Source organism: Tetrao urogallus (assembly GCF_951394365.1).
Source record: "Tetrao urogallus genome assembly, chromosome: Z".
NCBI classification, from domain to species: Eukaryota; Metazoa; Chordata; class Aves; order Galliformes; family Phasianidae; genus Tetrao; species Tetrao urogallus.
The window spans coordinates 58,421,322-58,448,253 of NC_136816.1; the positions used below are offsets into that span (position 1 = coordinate 58,421,322).

Below are 26,932 nucleotides of genomic sequence, written 5' to 3' on the forward strand. Positions count from 1 at the left end.
AAAAAAAAAAAAAAGTTTTGCAGTGTGGAAAACGTATGTAACAGACTTCTGGAAAGAAAAACAGAAGATAGATATTAAATGAAAAATGTTGTATAAACATTAAAACTGAGTATTTGAAAGATTGCCTTCCCTAGTGAAATGAACGGGGTTTAGCAGAGTTAAGATTCTGTGCCTTAAGGTAGGGATGTGAGATGTTGACTGTTAGGAAATTCTCTCGTGAAGCCACATGGATTACACCCCAAACGTCTGTCTAGGAAATAGTCACTGCACTTTAAAATTAGGCAGGCAGCTATGTGTAGTGTATATTAATGCTGTCCTGGTGAAAGAGCAAATACTTGAAAATTATGCTAGAAATGTTGAGTAGCAAATAATTCTCTAGTTGCAGAGACCCTTCCATTCATGTCTGTGGCTTCTTGCAAGGAGCCACAAAGTGGCTGCGAGTTTCTCTTCATTCCTCTGTGTATTTTTAGAAATGGAGTACCAGACCATAGATTAAGAAGAAACTTGTGTTCAGGATGTGTGTGGTGTAGAGAACATATTTTCATTATACAGTAAGCATTAGCCTGTGAGAGAAACGCTGGTGATTACTTTTAATCCTATTTCAGGAATGTTTCTGAAATCTGTTTGTGCAGTTTTTAAAAAAAAAAAAAAAAAAAACCAACAAAAAACCACACCAAACCATGAGAAACTGGAGGAGGGAAGAGAAATGGATCATTGGATCATGGCTGAATAGCGCAGCTGAAAGATCAGAGAGATTGTTAGGATGGCAGAGAAGATGGACAGTGTGGTAAATAGCTGCAGCTCACAGAGGCACAGTCCTACCTGAATAGCTCTGGCTGTTGCACTCTCTTCCAGGCTCCTGAATATTTTATCAGCAACAAAGGAAGGACTGCAAGGCGCTTTACAGTCCTACTAGCAAGATGAAGCTTCCTGACATTCCTCCTGCTTCTGCTGATGAAAAAGAAAGCTTATTCATTCCCAGAGACCTGAACTGGGAGGGAGGAATGGCAGGGATTTCTTTCTGTTTCTCTTCTTTGCCTGTATTGTGGCTTAAAAGAGGACCAAAACCAGGTTCAAAAAGCCCAGAGGCATGCCGTGTATACAGGGAGGGGTTCTGTAAATGATCTGAAGTCAGTGTTAGTCAACAGGGTCAAAATAGCTCTGTTGGTGTAGTGCCAGGACAAACATGCATGATGCACATAGTGCTATATGCAGCACTCAGACACGCTTCTGGCATGAAGCTTTTTACCGGAAATGTAGTCAAGAGGTAAAAACTCCTTTCTCTTTTGACCACTTATTTTCTACTCCAGCGTTACTGACCTACTTCAGGCCAGATTTGTTGCTGCAGTCTTTCTGAGTCATGGTTGTAGTAACAGTCTGTGGGGGAGCATGACTGTCTGAGCCTACTGTAAGTAATATGCATGTGAAATTACCTGTTTAAAAATAACATGAAATCTGCCACTGCAGCAGCTGGCTTATAGAAGAAATGACTCTCAATCTAATGAGCAGTATCAGAAAATCCAATTGTAACCAGAAGAGCAGCTGTTACTCTGAAACTAAACACAGCCTCAGTCAGTCATCCTGCTTCTCTGTGGTGTGATTTCTCACCCGTAACATGCTTTGTTTTGGAGTGGTGTAAATCCATCATCCTCTAGCAGGGTTTTCAAGAGGGACTCTGGATTTTCTGTATGGCTACTGGAGTTGATGCTTAGGTTTCCATGAAGCTCCAGATCTGAATTCTGATTGAGACTGCTTTCAGTTCAGAAATGAGATTGTCATGTAGATGTCCCTTTTTGCTTGCTGCTTTGTCATGCAGGAGGAAAATCAGAGACGTGCTCTGAATACATGCTGCTTACGGGAGATTCAAACACTATTTTATTATGTCTGTGAGCTTGCCTCATTTTATTTCTTGAGAGGTAAATGCAGTTTCCGAAGTATCTGCAGTTGCATAACTCTTAATAACTGTACGTCTGCCAACTACCAGAAATGCTTACATGGGGGAAAAAAAAATAATATTACAGCAAGCTAATTCTTGCTGTCTTCAGCAGAATTCAGTGGGAAAGGGGAAAGAACATCCATTGTCGGACCCACAGCCAGCTCTTTGCAGACTACCAATGTGTTCTCCCTGGACCCACCTCTGCTGTGCTCTTCATAAATCCCAGAGTAGTGTTAACACAGGACCATTAAAACACCTTTTGTTAGAAGAACGTTGTGACAACTGACTTTTGAAGTGGCTCAACAATCTTCCCTTTATTCCTCTGTGGTAAAATTAAGATCCCCAGAAATATGCCAAGCGCTGCTACTTGAAAGAAAAAATTTTCCAGTTCAGGCTTAGCTGTAACTTCCTCAGAGTCTGATTTCATCCTGACCTTGCTATTAAAGAGAAGTAGTTATGGATAGCGTTGATCTTTCTGACAGCCCATTTATAGCTGAAAAGTCATCATGCCAAAGTCATGATGCAAGTTACTCAGAGAAACCAACCAACCATTCCCCAAATGTTTAACTTTGGAAAGTAGCACCTTTGTATCTACACTACATGCTCTTTGCTGATATTTACATTGTGAAAGCAGTGCTTCTAGAAAGTAGCCCTGGCTTTTGAAGCTGTCAGCTAAGGGATTTATCAAGAGCTTACGATGTTGTCTCAGTGCCTAAAGTCTGTGTTTTAGGTTAGTCTTTCAAAATCATAGAAGCTGTCAATTAAGGTTTGTACTAGACCTGGAGTTCCTAGATGGTAGTGAAAGATGTACTTAGCTTTAAATATAATTTCCAACTGAATTGTTCTTCTCAGAAAATACAGTAACTCTGCTCTGTGCCACTTTTTTTTTTTTTTTTTTTTTTTTTTTTTAGTGTGACAGGATCAACTTGTAGAATAAAATCTGTGATGTTTACGGGGTGGCTGTTAGAAGCTCCTCTTGCAGCTGAAATAAGAGGTCTTGTCCTAGGCAGAGCAGACAAGGAAACAAAAGCAGGGTCTTTGCTGTCTTTGGGTTGTCATAGCATGAGCCTGGGGCAACGCAACGCAAGCAGAAATACACATAAGATAGGTAGCACTAAGGGAGGAGAGAGAAAAAGAATGGGAGTTGCGTGCATCCGTTTGTATACCAGACTGGGAGCATGGCTGATATGCTGGTAGAAGAGGACTTGGAATAGATCAAGTGAAGTTAAACCAGTGACAGCTGAGGAATGTGATTGGGAATAAATCTTAAAAACTGGTCATAGATCATGCGAACTTCACGAATCTTGTGAACTTTACTCAAGGTGCTAATGTGCTTTCCAGTTGGAGTGAGATGGGGCTTCCTACTTTTGAAAGAGTATACAGTTGCCAGCTACTCTTGATAAGAAATCTACTTAACTGTAATCAATGTGGCAATTAAATTTCCATGGGGTTCTTTCTAAGCCTTAAAAGGCTGTTACTTCAGTGGAAGTACAGTAAGTTCTACATTACATCAATATAGCAGTTTGCAGTTTATGTAAAACATGAACTCCAACTATCAAACCTTTGCCATGGTATACTTTTGAGAGCGCAGCGCTGCTGGATGTTAAAATGTCTTCAACCACAGGTTTCACCTCAACGCTTTACACAAACATGAGACAACTCTGTGTAACTGCTTCTGTGTCTACAATATTTTACAATTTATTTTCTTTTCTTAGCTTTATCTGCAGGCCAGAATGAAAGGAGACTGGGCAAGACTCGTACGTCCTACCATACAGTTTGGTCTGATTGCTGCATCCATTTATGTGGGTCTGTCCCGTGTTTCTGACTACAAACATCACTGGAGCGATGTTTTAACAGGGCTCATCCAAGGCGCACTCGTAGCTATACTCATTGTAAGTAACTCCTGAACTGTGTACGAGTGTATCAAATGTTTGGGCAGAACTGCAGAGTGGTGGGCAGCCCTGTTTGGAGGAAAGACAACCAGAGGGCTGGAGCACCTCCCCTGCAAAGACAGGCTGAGCGAGCTGGGCTTGTTTGGCCTGGAGAAGAGATGGCTGTGGGGTGACCTATTGCAGCTCTCCAGGACCTAAAGGGAGCCTGCAAACAGGAGGGGATTCAATTCTCTGCAAGGGTAGATCATGACAGGACAAGGGGAAATGGTTTTAAGTTGAGGGAGGGAAGATTAGGTTGGATGTCAGGTTGTGGGTGCCCCATCCCTGGAGGTATTCAAGAGCAGGTTGGGTGGGGCCCTGGGCAGCCTGGTCTGATATTAAATGGGGAGGTTGGTGGCCCTGCCCGTGGCAGAGGGGATGGAGCTTGATGATGCCTGAGGTCCCTTCCAACCCTGGCCCTTCTGTGACTCTATGAAAGCACACCTGTCTTTCCTTTTGAACACTGCTGGAGAAGGAAAATAACTTCTTGGACTGGATGACTTCTTCAACAAGGTGCAGCAGTAATTCTGAGGATAGTGAGGCAGGCTCTGGGCCAGTGGTGAGATGGGGCTGTTTTGTCTGTTACACAAAATACAATTGCTCAAGCCTAAGAGCTTTTCAACCAACTAGGATGGAAACAGACAACTACAGTAACCCAACGTGGTATGCATGTTTAAAGGAATTCAAAAAAAGATAACAGAGGCAGAGTTGGTCCAGCAGACACAGGGGCTGTGGGTGAGATGTGTATCAGGGAGGGAGTTCTGTGAGCGAAGACTGTTTTAAACAGCTCTGGAGAAATGTGACTTAAGTGATACTTAAGAGAAAAGCAGTGCCTGTTGAACCACCTCCACCTCTCTGATGTTTAAATCTCTTTAGATTTTGCTTTTTAATATTGAGCATGGAATTTATCTTCATGTTAATGGATAAAAACGGGTAAATACTTTGTTTCAAAGAGGAGACTAACACTACTTTATTCATTCAGGTTGTGTATGTGTCTGACTTCTTCAAAGTGAGAGGATGTACATTTCAACCAAAAGAAGATTCCCATACAACCCTGCATGAGACACCAACAAATGGAAATCACTTTGGCAGCAATCATCAACCATGAAGAATGATTCACTTACTTCAACTGTCTTGGTCTCTGAAAGGAAAAGAATTTCACCAGTCTAATTATGTAATATAAGTAAATGCCTTTAAAGGACTGCTGCTGCTCTTGGATGCTCACTTTACCTGTATATAAGTAACACTAACAGTTCTGTATATCTAAACTTTACATTGCTGTTGGTTCAAGCTCTTGCTTTAAAAAAAACAATACCAAAAGATAGTAAAACTGTAAATTTTTATTATGAATGTGGTAACACTCATTACGTACACTGCTGTTTGTACATGCCTTGTTGAAATTATTGTGGTTTAAATACAATTAAAACAATGTCTTGACTCAAGATGGCATGTGAAGCTTATGAACTTTGTTACAGGTAAAGGCTTGCTGCAAACACAATATCTCTCTTGATTTTTGTAATACCTATTAAAAAAAAAAAAAAAAAAAAAAGGAAGACATTACCTACCACTACAACTGAAACAATCATTTCTGCTACAAACACCGTTACAGTCTGCAGTACCAGAGGAAGTGACTTGGGACTTAAGGCACTGTATGTTCATTTTCAGACAGACACTTAGAAAGCCTGACTTCTTATGTAGCACTGGGTTAGCATATATGGGTGTTATCGCATAGGGAGAGCAATGCTACTCCTTGCCTTGAAGTCAACAACAGAGGTTTATGTTCCCAAGCCCCAGAACAAAGAACATCAAAGCTTGCCTTATATTTTGCAGAATACTTATTCTTGAAGTGAAATACCTACCCTCTGCAAACTTATTTTCCAGCTCTGTGTTTCCAATTGCTTTTGCTGCCTGACACATTTGCCGAAGCAATTCTTCTAGCCTTCTCATACAACGAATTATGCTACCTGTATAAGAGTGACAGATCACTTTGGTGAAGTATTGGCTCAGGAGATGCAAACAAATAATTTCTAGACCATAACCTAATATCCACATGAGTTTATTGCATTTCAAAAGATTTTCTTCAAAAATTTTTAATCATTCAACCTATTTCAGCTCAAGCTGCACAAAATAGTCCCAGTACTAGTGCTTGTTTACCAGCATACAAGTAGTGTGCCCTCTGTTCCTTTCTTCTAGAGTCACCTTTTATCTAGAGTCAAATTACGGTACACAAAATAACTGTTCAAGTAATCATATCTAGGATAGGATATTTGCCCTGGACTTACTTAGTGTATCATCTAGTGAAAAAACTTTATAGACTAAGAAGCTGTCATGAACGTCAGAACAGGGATATTAGGAACAGTTATTAGGGATAATAAAAGGAGGCTTCTCTTCTAAAAAAATATCTGTGTGATGTCAGTTTCTACAGCACAATAGCTTGTGTGAGAGTCGCAGTTTGCAAAAGCCACTGCAATGACATGATGTGGAAAGACATGGAAGCCACTGGGCATCAGCACATCATGGGTACCTCCCCTGAGCACAGCCATGCTGTGTTCCTGTACGCCTCCCATAGCTGCTGCTCATCTCCATTTACTGCCCTTCCAGGAAATAGTCACCTACAGGGACCATTAATTGGGGTGTTGCAGGCTTTGCTTTTTCTTTTTTTTTTCTTTTTTTTTTTTTTTGTGGTGTAAGAAAACCCCTGCTGTTTGAGACTAAATGACTATTGTCTGTAGTTTCTTGTACAAAACAAAAGTCAATCTGGAGCTGATTAACAGGGGTACTTAGTTCACTTTAACCCATCTTCCCCGCTGCTTTAAAAAGCTTCTCTAATCTCCATTTCTTTCCAACACACACATTTCAACCTAATGACAACTCATTTTCATTAACCCATTACCACTGCTCCTAGCTGTGGCAGGCACGCTGGGGCTTGTGCTGTAGCCACCTACTTACCACACATGCAAGCATTCACACTGCTGGCAACTGCAGTTGAAGCTGAAATTTGACCATCAGTTCTGATAAAATAACAAAAGGCAATCTTTCTTTAAGGCTTCCTCTATAGCTTATGATAGCAGTACCATCAACTTGAGCTTTCTGCATAGAAAGTTCTGCAAGTGCCTGTTAGCCTGGGTGGTGGCACAACACTGAACATGAAACTTTCACCCGTGAAGCACAGAGTCTTCCCAGAAAACACTTTTAATTGGTTTGGGAGCTTATGAAAAGCCAATTTAAAAACCACAAACATGGTGTCTTCCAATAGACTCTTAACAGCTGGCCTATTTTCTGCTTCTTTACTGCAATCAGCACAGAGCAGGGAAGTTGGAATTCCCTGTAATAGCAGGATCTCTTCACTGATAATTGCATGTTACCTGGAAGGCAGAGAACCCTTTAATAATCCATCACACTACATGGTAACAATCTCAAAGTAAGGACTTTTACTTATTTACTTAATATTTATGCTTTTCACAGAATCCTAAGAGTTGGAAGGCACTTCACTGAAGGCCATCTAGTCCAACTCCCCTGCAAAGAACAGGTACACCATGGCTAGATCCGGTTGTCCAGGGCCTTATCCAGCCTGCCCTTGAAAGTCTCCAGGGATGGGGCATCCACCACATCACTAGGCAGCCTGTTGCAGTGCCTCACCACCCTCAGTGTAAAAGAGATTTTCTGTATATCTAACCTTAAATATACTCTCTGAGCTTGAAACCATTTCCCCTTGTCCTATCACCACAGACCCTGCTCAAGAGTCTGTCCCCTTCTTTCCTGTAGCTCCCCTTTAGATACTGAAAGGCTGCTATCAGGTCACCTTGCAGTCTTCTCCAGGCTGAACAGCACCAGCTCTAAGCCTGCCCCTGTAGGAGCGAGTTCCATTCCATGGATCAGTTTTGTGGCCCGCCTCTGGACATGCTCCAACAGATCCATGTCTCTCCTAACAGGTCTATGTGTCTCCATTTCATTAAAATCACTACATCAACTTGGATAATGACTGCAAACTCTCCTGTGATTGCATTTAAAGTGATAGAAGATGTATGATGTGCTTTCCATCCTTCCGGACAACGCACAGAAAACCAGCTGCAAATTAAGGTAAGACTCATGCATCCCCTGCTGTGCAAATTGAACTTCTCAAAACAGACCTGTATGAGTTAATTCTGGAGAAGGTAGCGCTATTCCAGTCAACAGAAAGCACGCCAAAATGACCTGACAGAGATGACTAACGAAGAAAATGCTGGTGCCCCAACGCACCAGCAATCGTTTTTTAAAGTAAAGTAAAGTATTTTTAAAGTAAATCGTTTTACTTTAAAAATAATGTAAAGTCCTAATTATGATTCCTGAAGAGACAGTTTCTAGCATTACCATTTTAGGAAACAAACTGGATGTAATCTCTCACCTGGGCTATGTTTTACAAACAGCCTAAACAGATGTGAATACCTCTCACTTCTATCATCACTAAGATAGCAGGAGGAACTTTCAACTTAACAAGCAAATAAATAGCTTAACTAATGAGCAGAAGTGCAAGAGCAGTACTTTTCTTCCTTAGCAGCACGCATTTGGAATATGGTGTTTTGCCCTAACAAGTCATTACTACTTTTTGCAATGGCTAGAATTTTTGAGATTCATGGAAAGATTTAAAAAACAGAGATATATCCTTTCTTAAGAGGCAGATTCTAAATCATTAGCAGTGTAACTGTAAGTTAAACTATATTGTAGAAAGTTTTTTCCCACTTTGTTTTAGCCACACGGATACCTGAATACATCGGAGTTCAAACAGTTAACGACCTACTACAAAGATATTGAGAAATAAGATGTAGACATTTTTGTGTATCTGTTATCAGCCTAAAGAACTGATCAACATACCTTCAAAGACATCAGTCATTTTGCAAATGTGAGCAAAGCTAGCTCCATTTGCCCATGTGTATACAACATCCATGAGGTTGGGTCTGAAAGAATTTAAGTAATTTTCTTCATCAATTTCCAGTTTTGCTTCTGCTGATACCCTGGCGATTCTTTTAGCACACTCCTTTAAAATAAAATATTTAAAATTTACAAGCTTAAACAGACTAAGTGCTAAACCAATAGAAATACACATCAGTAGGTAATGGACGCAAGTCAAGGTTTCCTTTCCAGCTGAGTAACAAAGTCACGCAGTATCAGAAAAAGACACTGACCACATCGTTATTTAAATCTGCCTGCACTAACAGCTTAGTGTTGTAAGCAAGCTTATACAAAGTTTCTAAAATGCACGCTTTAAATTAGCAGTAGGGATTACAGCAACTTAGATAAGTCATTACAACACACTGTAGAACCACACGCAATCTGTGCCAGCCACGTGATGATCCAAAACCACATCTTAGCGTGCACTTATTACACACATGGTTTGCTAGATCTCACTGCCCCTGCGCTCAGGCAGATCTCCAGGGCATTACCTGCATTTGTCGAAGTGGTCCTGCCAGCTGCTCTGTCAGTCTTGGCATTTCATTGGACTGAAAAAGAAGATATTAAATAACTTCATGCACTCCCATGTATTTCCTCTAAACCAAATTAGATGCAAAAGTAAAAGCTACCATGTGTGCTAACATCATCCTAAATGATTTCTGTGACTTTCCAAACTTATTGTCAAACACTCTTAATCTACTGAATTCCCCATGAACTCCTTTTCAAACCAAATAGAAAACAAATCTTTCCTGTACATGACAAGTAAAAAAAAAAAAAGTACGTGCTTTCTGAGCAGTGACAGAATTTCTTCCATAAACTGCTGCACAACTTCGAACCGCAAAAATGCTCACCATTTACTACTTGAGCTGTTACAAACTTTTTGTTAAGAATATAAAAAGGAAACACTTTTAACAAAGTAGTGGTAATTTAAGAAAATACAGCCTTACAATTGCAGCTACATTTTGTGTTCTAGCTGTTCAGACATGAACACTACTGCTAAGCAAACCACAGCACTGGATCCTAGCTTTTAATTTTCTGTTGCTTATGAGCAATGGCTTACTTTGGCATTCCTTCTACTAACAAGAATAATTTAGCAGTATTTGCTACTTTCTACCTTTTGAGTCAGCCTGAGTGCTAAGCCTCGCTAGCCACCTGCAGTGAGATTTTATATGGAAGTTTATTTTTTTTGGTGACATTGGGAAAATGCAGTAAACTTCTATATTGCTTGCAGGCAGGAAAACAAAGGTATCAGGTATTAAATGTCCATGGTCTTGCTTTTCATTTGTATCAATTCCACGTGACACTGCCATTTCCATCAACAGGCCAAGGGTACTGTCCAAATAACAAAGCACAGGCATGCCTCCATTAAAAATAACTGCACTCCAGAGCTTAAGAAACAGATACTGACAAAATCTGTGCGTGTGCTCAAAGGCACTTCGTGTTGAAACAACTTCAGACAAAAACATGCAATGGACTGTATTAGTATCACCAATTTCTGGAACTGAATTAGAAGCAGTGCTGTTGGTAGATGGGAACATCTAGAATTCATAGACTCAGGAAGGAACTCACGTTCTCTTGAAAGACAAAACAGCTTAGCAGCGCCGTTGCCTGTTCTGCAGATAAGTCATTGAAGAGCCCATTAAACATCATCTCTGTCAGGAGAAGTTCATCAGCACTAAAATGAAAACAAAGAGAAGAACACTTAGAGAGAAGACTTAACTGTCATTTTTGAACAAAGTATTGTTAACTGTTTTGTGAAGTGACTTCCCATAGCTAAAATACAAAAGCTTCTTAATTTCACTTACTGGAATGCAAAAAACTGACACATTGGCTTTTTGAGAGGGATGCCAATGAATAAGATGTTAATGTAAAGTAACTAGAAGCTCTAACTGGACTAGAGATAATGTCTCCTGATAGTTCATAACAGTTCAGGTTAACAGTTTTATCAGACAGAACATCAACAGATCAAAAATAACAAGGGAGAGACACGGATTGGCACTGTTGTTGCTCAAACAAAGAGATTCAACCAGATATTTCCAAGATACTGGGAAGAGGAAAAATTTGCTACAACTTCCTTGAAGAATAAAGATTCCACACCGAGTTCCAAAAGGAAATGCATGACACCAATACAAAATCCAAACCTACCACTTGGATAAAACATCAAATTCTTGATAAGACCACATGTCTATTTAGAATTTATCAGATGATGCATAAGATGGGAGAAATAACTTGATTTTTTTAAAACAACAAAAACTGAAACTCATCAGAAAACAGATCCTGGAAGTGAGGAGTTGATAAAATGCTGCTGCAGCTCAAATTTATCACATTTTTTAGGGCGGATGATACAGACAGTCTATAGGGCAAGAAGTAAAAACATTCATACTGACTCCTAAAAATACACTGCTCTATCAGTGTTCGAGTTACGCCCTGAAACAGAGTCCAGTTCATGAGTTTCCATGGAATCTTTACAATATCTTTCAATATACACATACCTGTTAAATGCATTACAGTAAAATGCATCGCTCCTATAGATTTGTTCCAGCTGCCCTATGGAACCAATTAAGCTGTATTCTAAACCTGTTAGTGACTCAGTAATTGCTGACACTCACTGTTACACCCATGTTTGGGTGTAACGAGTGGCTCTGTGCTAACAATCCTCTCCTGTAACATACAGTATTAAACAACAACCCATACCATTGCTTAAGCTGTGTAAGAAACTAGCCACTATTCCATCATTCTAACATCCACGTTTTACTTTTGGCATATACTGTATTTTGTTCTTCAGGTGCCATTTACTGCTCTAATTCATACATTCCCTTTATGACACACCTCTCATAGCCTAAGAAGAACCTTTCTTCCTCTGGTCCCAGAATATTAAAACATAAACATGACACGCCAGTTTCCATGAGGCCAGCTGAGCGTGCCTGCATGACGAACGCTTGGCACAGAAACAATTACCTGCTGATTTCACAGGCAACACGTCCTTTCATCTCAATGACATCGGAAGATGTGGCAAAACCCAGCCTCCTCAAAACACGCTTGCGGCATTTAAGTTCATCCATTTGTAAGACAGTTCTGGCCTTTTTCAGTTCTCGCTTTGCTGCTTTAATATCCATAGCAATCTAGGGGTGTGTCAGGAGGAGAGAATTAAATGTTGCTTTGTTAACAGATGCCACTGTCTAGAGACATTTAATATGCGTGGAAGCCTCAGAACTACAGTAAACAGTCACAGCAGTTGAAACTGACTCCAATAACTCTATTAAGAAGATGAAAGCTATAAATAAAGTCAAAAACACCAAAAAGTTGTATTGGCTCCATACACCCATAAAGAACTCCAGCATGTTTGGGAAATTCAGCTATTTATGCAGAAGGAAAAAGAATAAATTTAAAAAATTACAGAAGAGATCTTTGGTTGTGAGCTGACACTTCATCTAAGACCAGTACTACACCCCATTGCCAACTCCTTCATTGAATACATGCAGCTTCTCCAGTTTATCACATCACAGACTATCATCATCCTAATGGCAGAGTGCACAGCACAGACACCCCTGTGGAAGTCTGCCTGGTCCATTAGGTCTTAACACATACAACCTTGCGCCTTTCCTGGCAGAAATAAATTTACTCCCATGAAGAGAATCCTAGAGAATTTGCTCTTTGAAGAAGGACAGAAACAAATGAATTATTTTTATATGCAGCTACTTTCAGTTTAGCAGGGTGCAACCCTGTACAAAATAAGTATACTGCTTCCAAGCTGGGAGTCAGGAAAAAGCAGCACAGTGGTTTGCAAGGTAATCTCTCCAAGCTAGTAAGCCCCATCAGCTCACCTCAGCTCTGCACAAGCTTATTATGAATGACAAGTTTTAATTGTCTGTGGGCATGCTGTGGTGTGCCATGCCTACTGACTGAACAGAATTTTAGTGACACCTCTGTAACCTTTTAATCTCTAGTGAGTATTTCTGAAAAGCTTTCTTTTACAGACCAGTGAAGGAAATGGCACAGCCCTGCCAGATTGTTAATAAGATTCAGTATTTCTCACTTTATTTAAGATACAATTGTGCTTTGAGAAGAAAAAGAAAAGCAATTAAGCCTCTCTTCAAGTAGACACAGATATACAGGGTATAGTCTGTTGTTTTATATTTTACCTGTGCTTTTCTTTCACAAAGTTTATATATAGTTTCTAAATTAGGATCATTATGAAGAGGATGTGAATACATCCTATGCTCAAATGCTTCTACTTTCTGGATGACTTTCTTCAGTCCTTGATCTTTGATACCCATGTCATCAATAGGATCCAATAATGGCACCCCATCAGGAAATCGCTTCTGTACTTCCTTGAATGTAAACAGAATTAAAAAAGAAGACAAAATAAATTTTCTTTTAATATTGTAACAGCACAACAAAATACAATTTTAAAAATAGTCTGACACAGTTACAGGGATGTGAAAGGAGGAGGTGGAAGTTTGGTATGAGATATTCCAGTAGTTCTCAAAGACAGTCTGAAAAGGGACACAACTGATATACATTCCCAGTTTCCAATCCCTTTTAAAACTACTCCTGATGTGACTCAAAATTTAGACAGATTTATTTAAAACTAGTTGCCCTTTGTTCAAGTGTGCCCCTCTAATCGAAGCAGACAGCTTTCACAGCTCTTGAGAAACTTACCTGTATTGATTTCAGCACACTTTGCCTGTTGTCAATAGGCCTCAGGTCTTTGGGTATGTACAGTCTGACACTGCTGATGGCCGAGAGGAGATGCACCAGAACAGGAACGACCTACGAGCAGAGCGCAGTACCCAGTCACTAAAATATGTACTGTCACTTCTGCCTTGTAAAACTTCACAAAGGAAAAGGGAAACTGAGTAAACAAGGACACAGCAGTGGATAAAGGAGTACGAGGAAGCAGCAAAAATGAATAACGAGGTAAAGCACCAATAAGTCAGTCTGGCCAAATGGGAAAATTCCATATTCCATTCAGTCTGGAGAGAGGCTCAAGCAGACAAAAAATAAAATAAAAAAAATCGGTTTTCCTATTGCTCGCATTCCAGTGCAGCAAGAAGTAGATACGACTACTGAATATGTACTCTCATTCAATATTTATATTGATTAGATTGAAATGTATTTCTTAACTATATTTCACTGAAATACACAGAATAATCCAACAAACTACCCTGCATTATGAAGTCGTCATGTGTGTATTTAGCTTTTACGAGATGATAACCTCTAGACACTTTTGACACTCTTTTTTCTTGCCTTTTTTCTACTGGAATAGCTCTTATAATCCAAAATAGACAAATTACTGTTACAAATACAAGTAGAAATATTAACAGAAAATAACAAATAAGAAAATATGTATCCACTAGCATCAAAACCATGAAGATGCCATCAGTAGCTTAAAACAGAATTGTGAAAAAGAACTCTAAACAAATTGAACAATTGTATCTGATCTGTAACAGCTTGTTTTGATACAGGTTGCTAAAACTGAAAACTTTACGTAATGCAAACCTTTTCACAAAAATTTTCAATTTTATTTTTGATTGAGATAGACTTGCAAATATGAAAGAGTTTGAAAGGGGTAAAAAGAGGAAGAATAGAAATAAAAAAAAGATCTCTTCTTCAGTTTTCAGATTTGCAACTGAAGAGACTTTCAAAGAAAGAATCTGCCAAATATCACTGCTGAAACTGACTACTCAAAGACTACCTACGTTCTAACTAAATTCTCAAATTTCATATAAGAAAGGCATGCTCCAAAATCCCAAAACATCAGAAAGAAAACAGTTTGCAGACACTTCACTGCTTGAAGGTAAAACATACAGGTCATTTTACTAACTATGTTCACATAGCAGCTATGGTCTTTCCTACACTGATTCCATAAACATAAGGGGATAAGAACTAAGTTTCAAAGCAATCCTTGACATGGTAACAAACAGACTCAAGTAATTTGCTCACTGCTGAAACAGTTTCTTCTTAAGTATTACCAGCAACCCCTTAAATACAGCTCCTCTTAATGAATCAATCTCCCTTCTACAGTTTTCAAATGCTTTGGAAACAGAATCTTGTAAAGCAATTACAAGAAATTAGTTAGAATAAATACTTATAGCAAACCTGCATCTCTCCTTTCTCATCAGGTCTTGCTGGCTTTGCAGCCTCAGTGGCAGCATTTTTCAGACTCTCTTTGCTGCAGTGCAGGAGCACTTCAACTACATATAACGGGTCCAATTCACCAGAATTAGGCTGTTGAGGGCAGAGAAAACAGATCAACATCAGTTACATAAAATAACAGTGAGAAGGAAGGAAAAAGCACAATTTTATTCAGCCTATTAAAGGTATGAGAGCATACCTATTCAATACCTATTAAAGGTATGAGATGAGCAGCAGCTCATCTCTCTTTGCAGAGCATCAGTTCACAGATGCAGTACACTCGTTCTGAAAACTACTGAATCCATACTGATTTACAAGATCCATCACACAGAAAAACACACCCCCCAAAAAAATTCCTTCCTCCTAATCCATACTCTCCAATGTGATCTGTAGTGTAACAGAAGCTTTAGCTGCTTCTGCCTTTTTTTTTTTCTTCTAGATGTAACACTTTACTAGTAAGCCAGTATCTTTTGAACTGTAATGCAAATTATCTGGTAATACTGAACTTCATAGTTTTGTCTTTGGAAAGAAAAAAAGAAAGTTGTGGGGGTCTGTTTCATCCACAGGTTTGCAAGTTCAAGTTTTTCCCTGCAGTAAGGACAGAACAAAAATCTTCCAGCATAACATGCTTTATCTGCAGCAGACAAAATTGTATCTTGCAGGCCAAGAATTTATACATTCCAAATTGCACACTTGTCATTTTACATCTACTTAAAGAACACAACCGTGTGGATGCAGCCGTTAAACAGTACTGCTTGCAAAGCTGTAATCTTTATTACATACTGCTTCAAAAGGCAAAGCACATATGTCAGGTTATTTGACTGGACTGACACACAGTAAGGTTGTTCAAATGAACACTTCCTACCAGCAAATTCTTTATGACTTCTAGTAGAATAAAATTACAGGCCTAAAATCGAAGACAGGCACTGTGTTTTGAATTTATATACACAAACTTTTCCCCTTCCAATTACAGGTTTGGGGGAGAGGTCTTCATAAAACTTATATTTATTAAGTTCGATTTTAATGGGCACTGTGCTACACATGGTTTTGCTTTCAAGTGCATGCAAAGAAGGATGGAGGCATCCAGCATTTCTAAGGGACTTTCAGAAACTTACAGGAAACCATCATGATAAATAAAACAGAAAAACAGAGTTAGCCTTTTCTACAGGCTAGGTTATTTCATAATAAAAATCCATTTACTTGCTGGGGAAGAAACTTCTGTCTGAAATGTGTCCTACATTTGCAAAAAGGACTCACAGCAGCCATGCACAACACCGACAGAACACTGCTGTTCTCTGAACTGCTATTTGAAAGTAATAGATTGTGTAAAAAAAAGTCCACATAGACTGGAAGCAGTATTCAGCCACAGCCATGGAAAGCACAACACTGGCTTGGCAAAGAGACTGAAGCACTTACACACTACACAGAATGCTATGACTGGGGATGTCTAGAAAACAGGTGTTTGTAACTATACTGATGTTCACTGCACTAAACCTACTAAAAAAAGAGGAGCGGAAGAGTCACAAATATTTACTGTTAATATTGTTAATATTAATACTGTTAATGTAAGTTTAGGTATGCCAATGGATTCAGACAACGCTGACCAGACACAATGTAACCTAGACTGCTAGAAGACATTTCCTTTTCCATAACTACAATATCTTGGGTCCCAAAAACTTGAAGATGAATACCTACGTCTTTATGTGTAAGAGCAAAAATAAAACTAGGACACACTGTAAAAACTTGTTAGTAGAAAAATCCCTGTCATGCCAAGTTAGAATGCCCCCTTTCATAGAGCACTGCATGATGTGATGCATCCCAGGGACTTGCCCTTAAGCATCTATTACATCATCTGCCTGGAAACAAAACAGCACTAGACAGCACGCCTGATCTCTGAATCAGTGAACACGTCACAGGTAACAAATTCAGATTCCTGGTAAGATGAGATTTCCAGAAAATTCAGTGACTGTGACAGAGAACTCTAAATATTACCCCACATATACTCTAAACATAGTCTCCACCAATTATACTCCAAACATTACAACCATTACACATGAACATCCACAGGTAAGTACAGAAATCTAATATGCAAGAACTATATAATCTACACAAGAAACATTAAATTATGCTATCTCAAATTTCAATAACAAGAACAATTAACAGACAAAAAAATTGATGTCTACTATTAAGCAACAGAAGACAACACGGAGTATATCCAAGTGTAACAATAAAACAAGCGTTTTATTCAACATTATTTGTGAAAGCAAATCAAAGAAGTGTAATGGTTTAAAGACAGAGGAAAGTTTAAAGATATAACACAATAATCACATACGGCCAATATTCATTAAGTAAAAAATGATATTAAAGAGTAATGAGGGTATGCATCTGTATCCTAGGGCAGATGCAAAGACAGAGACATGAAAATAAGAAACTAACAGCTTCTGCAAGTGCTCATTTATTATGCATCTGCTCATAGTAACCATTTTTTCCATACTGATTTTAAATTTACATAACTTCAAGGCTATTCCATAATTTTCAGCTCCTATTGTCAATCTTTCCATACGATTCAGAAGGAAAAATTCAAGCCAGCTGCTGGAGTGACTTGATTAAACTCAACCGAAAACTAGAGCTGGAGCCAGAGCCATCATCTTCAGAAGATGCTGTAATTTCAAAGCTAATGTTCAAACCTAATGGCTTTGCACAACAGCGAGGCAGGCCAGACAGGGAAGGCAAAAAGTGCTGTAGACACAACGCTGGTAGAAATGCCTTCAGTGATACATAAGTTGGTAATTTTACATAAAAGGCTGGAGTCAGGGAAATGTACTTTACTGCTCATGTCGTTCTATGAAAAAAGCAGCCCAGAAGCACAGTTGAACAACAGCAGAAACAGCCTATTTTTCCAACTTGAAAAAAAGAAATTAGACTTCCAAAAAGGAAGATGGAAATACAAAACAAAAACTCTTCTAGCAAGTTCTGCATGCACATATTTTTCTCATTTCCCCTTTAATGAATATATATATTAGAAAAGCAGCAAAAGGTGCCACAAAATAGAGGTACCACTGGAGTCTGCTTCACGTTTACCACTGGTAATTAATGCCAAAGCTCTACTGCCAAAATTACAGCAACAAGATTACCACATAAAAATATACTTTAAACTTAGTTTTCAGTTTAGTCAGTACAGCAGCTCATCAAAACAATTCTAAAAGGGAAACCAAAATACGGTCTCTGGGGTTACGCAGAGACCAACTGTAAAAAAGGACTTTGGGAAGGAAAAAACAAATCTGGCTTCAATTTCATTACTGCATTCCGTATTTTCTTGCACATTTCCCTAAATCCATTTCTATTCTTCTGCTTTGTTTGTACTTGAACTTTCCAACCCTTAACCTACAGCAATAAATCAGGGCATAAACAATCTCACATCTCAGCTACTAGCTTAGGACTGAAGATACGATTCCTGATTTTAACATAACCTTCTACACGGTGCTGGATGTCAGCCTCCCTGTGCTCTCAACTCCCACAGCTTCTAAAAATTTTCTGAGATTAAATAACACAGCATATAGGATACCAATGCTGGGGACACCTCAGAAAGAAACTCAGTATCTTGAAATTTTGCATTTTCAAGCGTGCTTTTGAGTCAGTTATATCAGATAAATGAGAATCTCCTCCATAAATATACTGAATGTTTTAAAATGAACCTAGGATTGAGTGTTTGTCCTAACTGCCGTAATTTTTTTCCTTAGACATCCACTTTGGTAAGGCCTGAATTTTATCTAAATTTGGGGTGAAAGGGTAAAGTTTTTATCTTTGAAAACCATAAAGAAAACAGGAGATCCATCTTATTTTCAGAAAGTTAAAACAGTAAGATAGATGTTTTTCTAACAGAGAGAACACGCATTTTACCTTAACATTGGATTTCTTTGAGAAATTAACCACCACTCCCCATCCAAAGTCATCATCTTCATTTTTCACCTGAAAACATCAGAAGACATTGTAACACCACCTGCGTATAGCTACATCATAGTGAGAGTGCATTTTCTTACTTTCGTTATTTACAACAGCAGTCGTACGGACTACTATTCACCATCAAAACAGCATTTATTTTTCTTTCATTGCTGACTGTTTAACAGAGAGACACGTAACAAAAGTTAAAACCGTTAGTAGGATGCACAAAACTTTTTAAGACAGTAAACTAAAGAAGACAAACGAACACGGCAAACGCTACAGGAAGGCAGTAGCTTCCTGCAAGAGCAACAAAAAAATCTCCATTTACCTTTACCAGTCTTCCTGGCTGTAGAAAGGGCAAGCAATACTTTGGCTTGTGAATATATTCTTCAATCTCTTTACCCAGTTTTGCAAGCTGCTGTCGGATTTTATAGTATATGACCACATTTTCTTCATTGGGAATTACTATTTTGTTGTACTGTTCTTCCAATTTATTCACCTCTATAATAAAAAGTAAAATCTCATGGACATGAATAATTTCATAAATGTAGAAGTCGATGTTTCTCTTTCACAACCACAAAACCAGTATTTTCAAGACATATTTTCTGTGTGCAATAATCCGTTTTCTGAAAAACTGGAAATTTCTAAGAGTGTCCAATAAATTTTATTTATAGTAAATTAAACATAGTACTTACCATCATTTATTTGTTTATTTTTAAAACCCAAACAAACCACAGCACATTTTGTAAACAAGCCTGAAAACAGAGAAGCCTGGGCCACCAATTGTCCAGAAATCACTGACTTAGAAGGGAAAGAGAAGTCCCATAAAACCCCGCAATGATTTGTAAGAGGGGATTCACACCGCATAGCTGGGCTCTCTGACCTTTTCCTACAAAAAAATATTTGCACACAGACATCTTCTAATGACTTCCCTCATGAGAATGTGTTCTGTTTTACATGCATATTGCTCTGAATTCACTGCTTTTCTTCCTCAAGTGTTTTCACATCTAATTTAGGCAAATCAGTTCTTATTTTAAGGAACATGTTTCCTTCTCTCACACTGGAAACACAAGTCGATATAAACAAAGGACTTACTATAAAGATGGCCATCCTCTACACATTGACCTACGTGCATGATATTTGAGTACACACAAGTGACTCAAAAATCTCACTTCAGTTGAGCCTGAGACACAATTCAGGGAAGTGCTCCCTATTTTTAGCTGCCAAGCTTTTATTTTTTTAAATTAAAAAAGCTAGCAATTCACACTGGTGACATGATTTGCACCTCGACCTAAAAAAACATTTCTCTGCTTTGTATTCTAGATTGCAGCTGAAATGATTAAAAAAATTCTAAACGCCATGGTGCCTAAGCAAGAAACGTGAAAAAACACACAGAAAAAAGTTCTTCAGCTCCATTTCTTTATTTAAATAGTAATGCTGGAATGCCAGCATGAAGATTTAGGCATGCCAATTGGAACAGGCAGGTTCTCAAGAAACACATACTATGTTTGACTACTACTGCCATAAATACTGCACTTGCAAACTGTAAGAAGCTCTGCAAAGGGAATCAGGACAAAAATGAACTTGTTTATCAGTCCCACACATATACTGCACACAAGTGCACTCTGTCTCTTGATAGTCTATTAACAGTCAAACAGATGAGTTGCTCACGTATGGGTGGCAAAGGAAGCAGTTTATCTTGTCTTCTTAATTTTGAGTTAAATTTTCTCATTCCCAAATATTGGCTGAGATCTTTGGAAACTGACTTTGGCTCATGAAAACACACTATTAAAAGATCATGGCTCAAAATTTAGTCAACTAAATGGAGTGCAAATAAAGTCTCAGTCCTCTCTGAACTTTGTTTTGTGTTTCAACTTAACTTTCCCCCACACACACACTACTACTCTGAATACAGCATGCCTTAGCAACTGCAATGAGACTTAAAATTAAAATTATTTTAGCTAAATTCTACATGTCACTAAGATATAAAACTTATCCTCTCTGCCCCTCTTGCAAACTGCAGGAATTTTTGAATTATTTTCTCTCTTCCTGTCCTAGAGGTTACCAATGGGGGTAACCATTTTTGTCCAAATCTCAGGAAAACACCCTCTTTATAGACTGACAATGCAGGTCAGCATAGATCTTAAGGAGAAGAGGAAATTACTCTTCCTGAAATTGTAACAAAATAGCAAAAAGTGCACTGGCATCTGCTGATAGGGAAAACAAGAACTACATAGGTTCACACAAGGACAATGGAGTTCAATTGACCAACATTGCTGCTACAGTAGCTTTTATGCCAGGTTTCATAATTGCGAGTAACATACAAGGATACTTACTTTCTACCACTCCTGGAATAGCTCTGTAATGTTGAAACTGATAGAATGATTTCTCTAACATGTATTCGGGGTTAATTTCTTCTACTCTAAGCAAGTTCAATACCATGTTGTAGGTCAGGTGGAATGCACTGTTTAAGGGATCGGCTGAACCCTGAAAAAGATTCAAGAACATTGTCCAGCTAGTAAATAAATTAATTGCAGCATATAGGAGCACATCAAACAAATCACTATGTGATTTATACAAAGAGCTGCTTTGATGGGTAGCATAAATTGTCTTGACTATAGATTACTTCTCTCACTAAATCCTAAGCAATTTTTTTATGCCCAGCATGTAACAACATTTATATGCTTTACATACATTATATTAAACAATATACATACTGCCATGTCATAAATGAAAAGTTCAGATGAAATCTTCTGCATTTCTTGTAACCATTACATGGATTCCATTGCTTCAACTTTAAAGTAAGCCATTTAGCCACTAAAAGCAATCCATTACTTTTATATTCTGGAAAAACTTACTCGCATACCTTTTCCTAAGGAGACTTACTGATCACAATGAAGTTTGTTTGAAAATAGGTATTCTGCATCTTCTTCAATCTAAGGAAAGCCTCAGTCTAAAATTAGTTTATAGATTGTTCCATAGAGGCTGTGGACTCTCTATTTCTGGAGATGCACAAAAGCCACCTGGACATGGGCCAGGGCACCCTGCACTGGGTTTGTCTGCTTGGGGTTGGAGCAGATGAGCCCCGAGGTGCCTGCCCACCTCAGCCCTTCTGGGATTCTGTGAAGCTGCAAAGTGTGGAGGAAATCTCAAGTTTCTATAGATACCTGGAGATCAGAGAACTTCTATTGCTGATGCTAAACAACATACAACACAGCTGTCTTTTTTTAAGACCTGAAACCAGGATTACGTGCCTCTTGTCCATTATTCTAAATATATCCATCTTCCAGGAAAGAGAAAGCACCACTCCCTAAAAGCTTGATTCTCTGAAACAGAGTGCCATTTACAGAATGGCATGTACTAAAGAATGACATAGTGATTATACCAGTACCAGTTCAGGAGGGCTCAGATTATTTCCAACACCAGCATTTATGACTCTAGTAAGGTATCAATCAAAACAGCTGGATTACACTCACTAAGCCAGCTATGGCCATAGCTGTACAGTCCTTGAGGAGATCATGCAAAACGTCACTGTCACTGATCACTTTGATCGCACTGTGTACCTCATCCTTCACCCTTTGAGTTGCATTACTTTAAGATGTAATTTAACTGCATGCTAATAAGATTATCAACTATTTGGAGGAATAAAATCAGAAGCAGAAGACTCTCAGCAGTACTACCAGGAAGTGAGAAAACACTGTATTACAACATTAAACACTGTATTTACAACATATGCACAACATATTCCAAAACAGACCAGACATTCCTGCAGATTCACTTTAAAGGCTTTTCAAAATCAGTACAAGTGTGAAGAAGGAGCAATTTAAAAACAAATGTGTATGGGAACTGCTGAGTCATGGCCTGAACTTCTGATTGATCACCTGAGGTGAGCCATGAGTCTGCCAGAGGAGCAGAGGTGAAGGCAATTCACCTGCGCTGCTGGAAGGGCTGGAGCCTGGCTCCAGCTCTCCTACACCCATTTAAGAGCTGGCTACCAGTGGGGAAGGATCTCTTCTGGAGATTCCACCTTCTGGTGTTTTGTGAGTGAGCCCAGGATAGGGGTAAGCCTTCCATTTATTCTCTTTTGTTATCATAGTCTCCTTTGCCTAACTCTCTTGTTTATTTTGTAATTATAATATCTTAATAGCCATTGATTATATAAAATGAAAGAAACAGTACGCATTTCTAAGGTAATATAAAGCACACTTATTTGAAAGCTAGCATTTGAGCCAACTGCTGGTGTGGCAATTTTTATTTCAAACACATGATCAGCATTTTAGACTTTAAAAATAAGATTATACTATAAAGACAATCCTTTTTTTAGGCAAAAACTGAGAACTGTGTTTGTTCCTTCGTCTCACACATTCTTCTCAAAGTTCCAGACATTCCTGCTTTCTCAGTGCTGTTCTGTAGGCAATGCTGTATGCGAAATTAAAATTGAGAACTTTTTCTTCTTGAAAATCAAAGCTGTTATTTCTCCAACCTAAACAGAACTGTAGTAGCCTTACTGTATTTGACTGCCAGAGAATTCCATAGCATATACTACTCTCTACTGACTAACCTAGGCTATCAACAGACTCACATTTAATGGACAGCAATCATCTGGATATCCTTGCTTCAAATACCTATTAGCAACAGACGGATTATGCAACTGCAGTAGGAAAACTAACAGCAAAATTCAGTCATTTTTCCATGCTAACCACACACAAAACATGACCAGGGAACCAGATCTTGCTGGCAAATAAAGAACACAGGCATGGTCACTGAACAGGCAATTGGTGGTTATATAAAGACACTTGTCACATGCAGGGTGGAAGGGAACAAGAGGAGATGGGGAAATATGAGACGCATCAATAAGAAAACGTGGCCTTTCCTTTCCTAAACACTTATGCAGAATGAAATGTACAACCATCCTGGAGCTTGCTTGATACTAAAGGAAAAGGAAGCAAATAAGTATAAGTTACATTTTATCTGTCATGTTTTTGCTCCTCTTTGAATTCCTTTCTCTTGTAAAACTCCATGTCACCAGTTTCCTCACTACTCACTATCACTTTCTTTAAAATACTGTGAAGCATATGCATGACATTTAGCTGATCTGCTACCACAGATACCTCGGTTAATCAATTTACCCTTCTACAGACTAAGGTATGCAATCATCTGCCTCAAGTTCTTCTGGTCTGTGCAGAAATCCATTCCACAGTTTCAGAGAAAAGGTTCTATGTTAGAGAAGGGAAGAAGCAGCAAGTCATGCAAAAGTTTAACTGCTTAGAGGTGCACTGAACAGTCACTTCCAAACACATCCCGCATCTGCGAATTAAATATCGAAGAGCTACCACTTAGGTATCTCCCTTCTGCAAGCAACTCTTTCACTTCAGAGAGAACAGTCTACTGCCTCCAGTCTTCAACAGACAGTAGCAACAGATTTATTTCTGAATAAGTTTAAAAAAACAAAACAAAACAAAAAAAAACCCACAACTAAAAAAGACTAGAGTAGAGGGAACAACTCTGCAAAGATTTTTATCGCTCCAGCTAGGAACAGTCTAGATAAACAAGAACAGCTTGGATACATGAACTAAAGTTCTCAAAAATTAATAACCCATTTGGTGTTCTTGCAAACATTCCACCTCTTAATAAGTTTTAAGTCAGTTTAAAAGGAGCATTCTTTCAAGATTTGGGTTGGAACAAAACAATAGGTTTCAGCTGATCATATTAGAATGTGGGCATGAGCAATTCATTACAGAAATAATCTAGCTAATAATTAACTGAAAATTAGAGCACTACACACTGTGTCCTATTTCACTGTCAATGATTTTACAATGGAACATCTTATACAATCAAATCAAAGAGGTCGCTAGTCATACATTCCTTGCTCCTATCTATTAGAAAGATAAATCAAGTGGTGAAGATGGAGGTTAATGGATATTAGAATTGATACTCGCAGCTTTTTTTTTAATAAAAATAATACAATATTTTTTGTTTTCCTTGCTGTTAAAAATAGGAAACCTTGCCTAGCTGGAGATATGGGGCTGTCATTACTGTCTAATGGCATGTGCTGTTAAGCAAGACTTACGTTTGGTAAGGGTTGCTCTCCCTGCTCTCTTACAGTGGGAAAAAATGCTTATGTTTTCAAAACAGTTTCAATGTAGAGAGGGGAACAAATTTTGCATAGAACTTTTTGCTCTTCAACCTGTCATGGAAAACGTGCAGAGCTTTCACAGGGAACATAAGATGTTTAAGTCACAGGGATATTAAGAGCTGATGAGGATGAAAGAGGCAATTATGTATTTTTGAGCAACAAAAGAAGCAACAAAAGGACTAAAGAAAAGTTAAATGCATAGCAGGACATATTTTAGGCCACTGGGTACACTGATAATTTCATTTATCAAAGTTTCCACAAATAAGCTGAATAAATGAATTTCAAAAGAGGAAACAACAGCTTTTTTTGGTTTGTTTTTAAACCAGAAAAGAAGATCATAACAGAACAAATTGATATTTAAGACATCAATGACTCTTTTCCTTACAAGTTGGAAAGAATTACACTCAGCTGTCTGTATGAGTCATCATTAGTAACTCACAAGACAAAAAAAGACTTCATTAAATAAAGTGACAACTTGATACATTCATAAGACACAAACAGTGATACAGTAGCAGCATGCATTTTTTCCACATATCAACTGCTTAGTTATTGTATATGAATAATTAGCTCTCAGAAATACGAAACAATGCACAGTTACAGTGATTGTAGGATTACCTTCAGCAAAGTTAGTACGACTGCAAAAAATCACAGAAGACCCTCAGGAAGAGTTTTTAGCGGAAAACAGTGAACAGCTATCTTATGCACAAAATTGTTACCAATGTGGCTCACAGCTTTGCCCCCCAAAACAGTTGTACCAATGCAAGCAGAAGCCACTGCGAATGGCAGATTTCTTTTCGCAGGTTTTACTAATGAGAAACATTCTGATTTTGGTTTCGCAAAAACTCCAATTGTAATAAAAGGCTTAAAGTAAAATAAACATATCAGCTTCTCTTTCACGAAACATACCCTTATTTTCTTGCACCTACCAAATTAGCTTTGAATGATAGAACTTTCTCTCCTACCATCCCTTTGTTTTACTTCAGGCTTATAACTCAAACCTCTGAACAGAGCATAGAAAAAAAACAGAATGGAAAAAAAAATCCTACATGCTTCTACAGAGGTATCCTGACTTAACAAAGTAATATTTAAACTTTCAGGCAAATCTTTAGAGCTAAGTATTTTATACAATACAATTACTGTACATTAACTTTAAAATTTCAAATACAGATCACTCTGATACAGGATCATATGATGCCGCATTAATTTTCTGCACAGGATGAAAACACACTAGGAACAAATCCAGCAATTTAACAAATGTTCAGCATTCTACTGCGCAATGATTCTTTTGGATCCATGCTGATAACTCTATAACTGCATTTGCATAACATCTGAGAAACAAATTTTGCTGCATTCAAGCTAGATGTACTAGAAAGAAACTCAAATGTAAAACAGCAAGTAGGAGCTGTATCTGCACTCAGAAGCTAATTCAGTTACTCTTCCTGGTTTCAGATCCACTACTACAGAATTCTGTCACGTCAGTGATAGTGACAACTTACAGTTTCAGTAAAAATACACCACTTTGAAGCTTAAAGAAAATGTGGTCTCAAATACAGCAGATTTCTAAAAAAAAAAAAAATAACAAAAAAAAAACCACAAAGGAAATCTTGTCCTCATATCACACCTTAACAGCTTTAAGAATAAGAAGACAGAGAACTCCTAGCTTAAACATTCAGAATGTATTTAAATTTGCAATAGACAGTGGTAAGTTCATCATAACAACAGTAAATTTCCAAAAAATATGACAGCTGGGGACAAAATGCTTCCACAGAGGTCAAAAAAAACTTCAAGTAACTTCTGGTATGAATAAGCAGCAACCACAATTAATAAATAATAGCAGTTAGCTTAGTTCTCCTGGCTCAGGAAGAGCATCAACTGTAGTCCAACAGTGACTAGATATTTTATATGCCATATGATACACTT

General features: G+C 38.3%; 2 protein-coding genes across 3 annotated transcripts in view; one reads left to right on the plus strand and one right to left on the minus strand.

Annotated features, from left to right (window-relative positions):
- The window catches only part of PLPP1 (phospholipid phosphatase 1), a gene marked incomplete at its 5' end in the record, with an annotated part of 54,700 nt that extends 49,608 nt beyond the window's left edge, over positions 1-5,092 (plus strand). For both annotated transcript variants that reach the window (XM_079548037.1, XM_079548038.1), the window contains 2 exons: positions 3,652-3,828; positions 4,850-5,092. In XM_079548037.1, the coding sequence (XP_079404163.1) occupies positions 3,652-3,828; positions 4,850-4,975 (303 nt within the window). In that variant the 3' untranslated portion in view covers positions 4,976-5,092. The remainder of the gene's footprint in view (positions 1-3,651; positions 3,829-4,849) is intronic.
- A 244-nt stretch (positions 5,093-5,336) lies between these two features.
- The window catches only part of MTREX (Mtr4 exosome RNA helicase), a gene marked incomplete at both ends in the record, with an annotated part of 41,916 nt that continues 20,320 nt past the window's right edge, over positions 5,337-26,932 (minus strand). Inside the window, 12 exons of the mRNA XM_079548606.1 lie at positions 5,337-5,389; positions 5,727-5,831; positions 8,719-8,881; positions 9,288-9,344; positions 10,366-10,471; positions 11,755-11,918; positions 12,939-13,127; positions 13,459-13,569; positions 14,899-15,027; positions 18,835-18,903; positions 19,205-19,377; positions 21,213-21,363. Coding sequence (XP_079404732.1) covers positions 5,337-5,389; positions 5,727-5,831; positions 8,719-8,881; positions 9,288-9,344; positions 10,366-10,471; positions 11,755-11,918; positions 12,939-13,127; positions 13,459-13,569; positions 14,899-15,027; positions 18,835-18,903; positions 19,205-19,377; positions 21,213-21,363 — 1,470 coding nt within the window. The remainder of the gene's footprint in view (positions 5,390-5,726; positions 5,832-8,718; positions 8,882-9,287; positions 9,345-10,365; positions 10,472-11,754; positions 11,919-12,938; positions 13,128-13,458; positions 13,570-14,898; positions 15,028-18,834; positions 18,904-19,204; positions 19,378-21,212; positions 21,364-26,932) is intronic.